This window comes from Chiloscyllium plagiosum, chromosome 16, assembly GCF_004010195.1.
Source record: "Chiloscyllium plagiosum isolate BGI_BamShark_2017 chromosome 16, ASM401019v2, whole genome shotgun sequence".
Taxonomy (NCBI): Eukaryota; Metazoa; Chordata; class Chondrichthyes; order Orectolobiformes; family Hemiscylliidae; genus Chiloscyllium; species Chiloscyllium plagiosum.
Window position 1 is genome coordinate 27,864,855 of NC_057725.1, and position 7,855 is coordinate 27,872,709.

Consider the following 7,855-nt stretch of genomic DNA (forward strand, 5'->3'; position numbering starts at 1 on the left):
GCAAGAATTTTATGAGCATAAAGATCACAAGGGATTGCGGGGTTGGAACGGATTACAGACAAAGGGAGGGGTGGATCCTTGAAGGGAATAGAAAGCTTGAGCCAAAGTCAGTTGGTGAGTTCATGGATGAAAGAAAATGGACCTTGGTGTCAGTTCAGAGACTGACAATAGTGTGTTGGATAGGCTCAAGTTTATAGAAATTTGAAGACAGGAGGCTAGGCAGGAATATATGGGAATAGTTAAGTGAAGAGGTAATCAAGTAGTAAATGATGTTTCAGCAACAGATGAGCTAAAGCAGGCAGAGAAGGATAATGTTATAGAGATGCACGAGAGCAGATGGTTTTCTTGACTATTGTGCTGCACTGACAGATCCATACGTGAAGATTTCTCTGATGTGTGATGGAAGGAGGTTGAAAAAGAGGAAAACATCAACAAAGCGAAACACATTAAACCCTGTGTACAATGAAGCCATAGTCTTTGATGTTCCCCCTGAAAATATCGACCAAGTGAGCTTGTTAATAGCCGTCATGGATTATGATCGGTGAGATACCTTTTTAAAAATATAGTCTCAATTGCTGCTTAATGCATCAATAAAACAAACCTATCAAACTGAATATGCACATCATGACAGTTAACTTCAAAAAGAGAAAACAAACCGTTCAACAAAGTGAAAATCAAAAATTATATGAAAAATGATGCTTTGTTTTTCAGTTCTTCCTCTGATGAAGAGTCATAGAGTCATAGAGATGTATAGCACAGAAACAGACCCTTCGGTCCAACTCATCCATGCCGACCAGATATCCTAACCTAATCTAGTCCCATTTGCCAGCACTTGGCCCATATCCCTCTAAACCCATTCAGATGCCTTTTAAATACTGCAAATGTAGCAACCTCCACTACTTCCCCTTATGTCCCTTTTATCTCTTTCCCCTCTCACCCTAAACCTATGCCCTCTAGTTCTGGACTCCCCCACCCCAGGGAAAAGACCTTTATCTATTTATTCTATCCATGCCCCTCATGATTTTATAAACTCTTAAGGTCACCACTCAGTCCCCAATGCCCCAGGGAAAACAATCCCAGCCTACTCAGCCTCTCCCTATAGCTCAAATTCTCCAACACTGGCAAAATCCTTGTAAATCTTTTCTGAACCCTTTCAGTTTTCACAACATCCTTCGGATAGTCCTTGCTGTTTTCCCATTGTTGGTGTCAATAGATTGGTCGTGTATTTCCAACATACCTTAATGTTTTTAATTACAATTAATTATGGATATAATTTTATAATGGAACAACACAAATTTACATTTTAGCTTTGTCTTGCAAAGGAGAAAACCCATTTTTGATTGAACAGACAATTAATTACAATTACAGCTGGTCCATTCTGGGTACAGCTCCTTCTTTTTGTTGGATTTTCTCCTAAATAATCCAATTCCAATCTTCCTATCCAACTGAAATCCTAAATAAAAGGTCAGCCATATATGACTTAAATGAAGAGAAGTTCCTTAACACAGAAAGTTGTGAATCTTTGGAATTCTCTCCTCCAGCTGACTCTGAACGTGGCTATATTAAAAAATGAGACCAGTAGCTATTTGGACTCTTAAAGAAATCAGGATATATGAGAATTCCACAAGAAGGTTAGATTTGAGGCAGATGATTGACTATGATCTTACTGAATAGAGAAAGGGATTCAAGGAATTGTATGACTTTCTTCTATTCTTGATTCCCATATTGTTATGATCTCCTTCTCCAGTGCCCAAGACTAAAAGCTTGACTGAGGACAAGCACTTAACATGCATTCAGGCAGGTACTGTACCCACCTATAGGTAACAAATCTGTTAGTTGACCGAAGAATGGTTTGAGTACAAAGTATAGGACCTGTTTACTACTTTCTGTCTTCTTCTATGAAAGCCTGGAAACATTTTCAAGCTTCTGAGTTATAAATTATCTAAAATATTCCATAAAATAACTATAACACTTAGATGTGTATGTATATTTTAAGTGATGTCTTCTGTGAAATTAGATGCATAGAAAGCTAGTTTCCAGCATTTAATGAGCCAAGAGCTAAGCTGATTCTGAAACAAGCTTGATGTCCTTCACCAGGGCTTTGAAATCAGTTAAATTTATGCTAAATCTTTCCAATTTTCCCAATGATATTGAACCTAGAACTGTCCTCGTAAAGAGAATTTGGATGTTTTCCAACCTTTTGTAACTTCTGCAAAGTTCTGTGTGCTAGTTTTAAAACAAAACTCATCATCTCATTGGCTGCATATGGCACAACCAACATTTTTCAAAAAATGTGTGATACATTACCGTCCAGGGCAACTCTGGCAACCTAGCCAAGCTTCACGGGCATCTGCCATCCTGAAATTTCCCCATATTGAATCCCACAAATGGTGCCAGACAACAGTCAATTAACCCCTCATGTCAAATCCCTTTCCATTGGTTTCTTTCAGATCCAAGAAATCTGGAAGGCACACCAACAATAAAATACAAATGATTGATTAAAAACACAGTCCCAAAATTGTTAGTTTTAAGAGGATGGAGTTTAAGTCCTCAAATACTAGGAGGAAAATGAAAACTGACACACTGTAGACAAAATAGGTTATTTTGTAACAAGTCATCTGGTTACTCATTTTGAAGCCACTTTTGTCTCATATTAAACATCACTCAAAAGAGATGTGAATCAAAGTTTTTTTGTTTTATTCACTCGTCCGGATTGAAAAGCAAGAAAATCAGTTTAGATAAAGAGCAACAACTTACTAAGTCCAAAGAAGGTGTGATTCCAGTCAGTGGATGAAGAAAATGGCAAATATGCCTAATGATTTAGCTCTTGCTGTTCAAGCAGCAAATTATTGTCCTATTGGGAATCCCTAAACCAGACCAATCATGCGACTCCCCTCACCACATCTCCCCATTATTCGCCATCGCCCCCAATAACTTGCCCTTGTCTGGAAAATTGCTCATCTTCTAGAGAAAACCCCAGTGCAGGTGGAAGTAAGTCTGATGTCCAAAGCTCTTGCACTTCTTTTAAGGTCATATTTTAGCTGTCTGCATGTGATTTGATATTGCAAAGGTTAAAATCAGGTGTATGAAGCATTTTACATGACAATCTTTGAGTTGGTGCAAAATTACCTCACATTACGCATTTTTGCTAAAGTTAAGAATTTGCCCTTTCAGTTGTAAAATCTCACTGAGTGGGAGCACATACCTAGAATGCATGAACTAAAAAAATGTGCTATTAATGTTGGGTGGGCAATCATACAACATCCAATGATTAGGATGGCCGAATCCTGATATGTACACTTAGAGTGCAAATATCTGCCCAGGACATTAGTTAGTGAAAAATAACCATTAAGAGGCCCTAAGTCCCAGAGTCAGTGGGAGTGATTGAAAAAGGAATGAAACTTCATGTTTCACTCTGGAATCAGTGAAAGCCTTGACTCTAAATCTAATAAGTAGGGTAGCATATCCATTCTTGTTATTGGGCAAGCAGGTCCAAGGTCAAAGGATCAAAACCCACTGAGGATTCTTGTGAAATTAGATTCAATGAGGATGATAATTTGGCAGTTGGTATTAGCAGGTAATCCTGCTAAATTGTAGTTATTTTAATACAATAAAGCAAATATTTCAGGGATTGGAATATGCAAATGCTATTACATCTGGCTCATATCTGACTCCAGTCTCAAGCTCAGTAACTGGAGCCTTAATAACCTGGGGTATCCCAGTGAGGACCAACAGTGCTACATCATTCTCAAGTCACAAACCAAAAGGAGGAGAAGGTGCTCGCAACTTGCCAGTTGATGCAACTGCGGAAACATTTTAAATAGTGGTGAGTAAATGTGACCCGAGCAAGTTCTCCAGTTCTTAAACCTCATGCCACACTCAACATCTCTCTGAGCTTGTCATTCAAGAAGTGGTTACCGTTTTAACTTTTTAAGGAAAATTATTATGGCAAATTTTTCACAGTGTAGGTCACAACGAGGTCATCGGTGTGTGTCATGTGGGGAATGATGCGGAGAGACTGGGACGTGATCATTGGAATGAGATGCTCACCTACCCTCGCAAACCTATAGCACATTGGCATCAATTGGCAGAGGTAAGTAACTGATGATGTATGCACCAAGTTGCAAAAGATTTATAGTGATGTGAAAGAAACATCTGAGGCCATTATTTGTAATGTGAAATACAGTGGGTTGCAACACTGGAGGTGATATGATTGCGATAGAAGTTGAACCTAAAAACAACTTTTGGATATAAAATGGGCTATTCCATCCTGCACACTAACCATACCTGATAAATATCTGAGAACAAAAATGACCACTATCAGAAAGTGTCCATATTAAATTTCCTCTTAACCTTTTCTGCTGTAAGAAGAACAATCCCACCTCCTCAAGTCACGCCACATAGGTGACGTTCCTCATCCTTAGCACAATTCTGGTAACTCTCCCCAACACCCTTTGTAAAAGTTACAGGAACATTTCAGATTTTCTTTGCTCACTTCAACCTCCTACATGAATTTTTTCTTTTGTGTATAACAATTCAATGCAATTAATTATACATGAGTTTTAGACTTCTACTATGTATTATGTGGCTGGCCTTTCCTTCATTTATGCCTCTGTGGCAGTCACTTAATTTCTCCACTTCCTGCTCACGTTGCAATTACAATCACAGCCTTGCAATCTAGAATCAGGAAATAACTGAAATCAGAATAAAGAGGAATAGGACCTCGTCTGGCATGATGGTCTTGCTGTGCACTTGTGGTGTTCCATTCCTAGATTAATTTGAGCCTTCACACTCACTTCATGATCCATGTTTGGCAGCTTTACAATGCTGTAGTTGCAAAACTTTTGATGCATGAAAGACTAAGACTTTCCACCTCAATATTCAGAGTGATGTGCAATGTGCTTTTCAATTATATTTTATTTTGAATTTAAATCTACTGATGTGGAATCTTTTTAAACCAAAGTAATGCAGTATTCACACCAATATTAAAATAGCCTTTTGGTCTGTAAAAAAGAGCATCTGCCAGACAACATCTAATGGAGCAATAATGGAACCATGTTGAGCTAAATTAATTTTACCCTAGATGATCAAATCCCATGTATTATTGAAAGATGTGATACATAATAAAAGGTTCAGTAACATTGAATAAGGTCTTTACTGGATGGAAATGAGCAAGTTATTGAGATTGAATATCCTCAAGCAATCTGTTTCAAATGACAGTACTTCTCACAGAGCTTTTATATTTTCTAGATTTTCAGTGCAACAAAGCACACCTGAAGTGGTTTTAATTTGTTCTAAGTTCCCTCTATCCTTCAGCACCATGTGCAGTTCAGTATTTGACAATTCATCTTGAACACTTAACTGTTTATAGTGCGTAACTTGTTATAATGATATGCAAATAACTAAAAAAACTTCTGGTACACAGTTGTGATCTCCTGACTGCAGAAAGAATATGGAAGGATAAGAGAAAGCACAAAAAAGATTTCCAAGAAAGAAAGCAGAACTTAGATGTTAAATCTATTAGGAAATATTCAGCAGGTTGGGACTGTATTTGCTTGTAAAGAGAAGACTGGAAGATGATTTCACAGAAAGTTGTGGAATGGTTTGACAAGGTAACTGTAAAGATGTTTCTATTTGATGACCAAAACAAGGAGTCACGAGGATCCAGGAGAGAATTTAGGAGGAAGTCTTTTCCCAAAGAAGAGGTGAGAATGTGGAACTCATTATCATATGAAGCACTTGTGGTAAATAACATCGATACATTAAATATAAGGCTGGATAAGGGCATGGGGAAGGAGAAAAGAAATAGAAGATTTGGTTCATGTGATGAAATGCAGACTCGTGGAAGAAGGCATATGGGGAATATAAATGGATTGTTTGACCTGAATGGTCTGATTTTCAGCTGTACAATTTTGCATTAAGGACTGAATTAGACTCATAGAGACAGAGAGATGTACAGCACGAATACAGACGCTTCGGTCCAACTCATCCATGCCGAACAGATATCCCAACCCAATCTAGTCCCACCTGCCAGCACCCAGCCCATATCCCTTCAAGCCCTTCATAATCATAAACCGATCCAGATGCCTTTTAAATATTGCAACTGTACTAGCCTCCACCACTTCCTCTGGCAGCCCATTCCATACACATACTTCCCTCTGTGTGAAAAGGTTGCCCCTCAGGTCTCTTTCATACCTTTCCCCTCTCATCCTAAACCTATGCCCTCTAGTTCTGGACTCCCCCACCCCAGAGAAAATACTTTGTCTATTTATCCTATCCAAGCCCCTCATGATTTTATAAACCTCTATAAGGTCACCCCTCAGCCTCCGATACTCCAGGGAAAACAGCCCCAGCCTTTTTAGCCTCTCCCTGTAGCTCAAATCCTCCAACCCTGGCAACATCCATGTAAATCTTTTCTGAACCCTTTCAAGTTTCACAACATCCTTCCAATAGGAAGGAGACCAGAATTGCACACAATATTCCAGAAGTGGCCTATCCAATGTTCTATACAGCCACAACATCACCTCCCAACTCCTGTACTCAATACTCTGACTAATAAAGGTTGCTAAATTCTATAATTACTTTCTGTGTTTTCTTTAAGATAAACACCTACTAAATTATTGTGGGTAATAGGAGAAAACACCTAATGTGTTCTTACGATTTTCCAGATATTGAAAGATTTGCCTTTGATCTGTACAAGAGAGCAAGAGAAGGGCAAAGAGAATTCTGAGGCTTTAACATAATACATTGTATTTGAAACAAGAAAATGATGTTGAATTGATTATTTATTATTGTCACGTGTACCAAGATACAGTGTAAAGTGTTGTTTCGCATGCTATACAGACAGATTGTACCATACGAAATGCGTCAGGGTAACAGAACAGAGTGGAGAATATAGTGTTATAGCCACAGAGAAGGTGGAGAGAGAGAGCAGAGGGATAGAGAGAGAGAGAGAGAGAGAGAGAGATCAGAATTAACATTTGAGAGGCATGTTAAAAAATCTGATAATAGTGGAAAGAAGAACTGTTCTTGAATCAATTCATACTTTTAAAACTTGAAAAGTTTCAAAACTTTCAACCAGAATTTTAAAACTTTTATATCATTCATTATGTTGGTGCTTTCCTGAGTCAGCAGGAAGTAGAGATGGAGTCAAAGGATGAAAGGCTGGTTTGCGTGACGGAGTGGGTTATGTTAATGCCTCTCTGTAGCTTCTTACTATCGATGACAGTTAGAGTAATATGAATGACTCTGGGCACCTGATTTGAGCCATGGTTAGGGGACTGTGAGAAGTCACCAAGACAACAGCAACTTGTAAGTGACGAATCAATATTGGGGCTTTCTTCAGCAGGGCTCTAATGTCACTGCTGTGACTCGGTCAGTAGCACTCTTGCTTCTAAGTCGCAACATTCTGGATTCAAGTGCCACTCCAAGACTGTCAAAAACATCAACTCTAACACTTTACTACCGAATTGAGAAAGCACAACACTAACAGACGTGCTGTTTAGGAAATCAACTCAGGCAGCACACACCTTCTTAAATGAATGTAAAAGATTATTTTAAATAGGGGCAGTCGTCTTATCCAGGTTGCCCTGCCCTATACTGAGGAGAAAGTGAGGACTGCAGATGCTGGAGATCAGAACTGAAAATGTGTTGTTGGAAAAGCGCAGCAGGTCAGGCAGCATCCAAGGAACAGGAGAATTGACGTTTCGGGCATAAGCCCTTCTTCAGGAATGAGGAAAGTGTGCCCAGCAGGCTAAGATAAAAGGTAGGGAGGAGGGACTAGGGGGAGGGGCGTTGGAAATGCAATAGGTGGAAGGAGGTCAAGGTGAGGGTGATAGGCCGGATTGGGGTGGGG

The 7,855-nt window shown here is 39.1% G+C and overlaps 1 protein-coding gene across 2 annotated transcripts in view; it reads left to right on the forward strand.

Annotated features, from left to right (window-relative positions):
- syt9b (synaptotagmin IXb) overlaps positions 1-7,855 on the forward strand; it is a 104,656-nt gene that overhangs the window by 77,006 nt on the left and 19,795 nt on the right. The window contains exons 5-6 of one of the 2 annotated variants that reach the window (XM_043705607.1): positions 370-541; positions 3,969-4,087. In XM_043705607.1, coding sequence (XP_043561542.1) covers positions 370-541; positions 3,969-4,008 — 212 coding nt within the window. In that variant the 3' untranslated portion in view covers positions 4,009-4,087. Of the gene's footprint in view, positions 1-369; positions 542-3,963; positions 4,094-7,855 lie in introns of those variants that run through there. The other variant, XM_043705606.1, reaches the window with a different exon arrangement.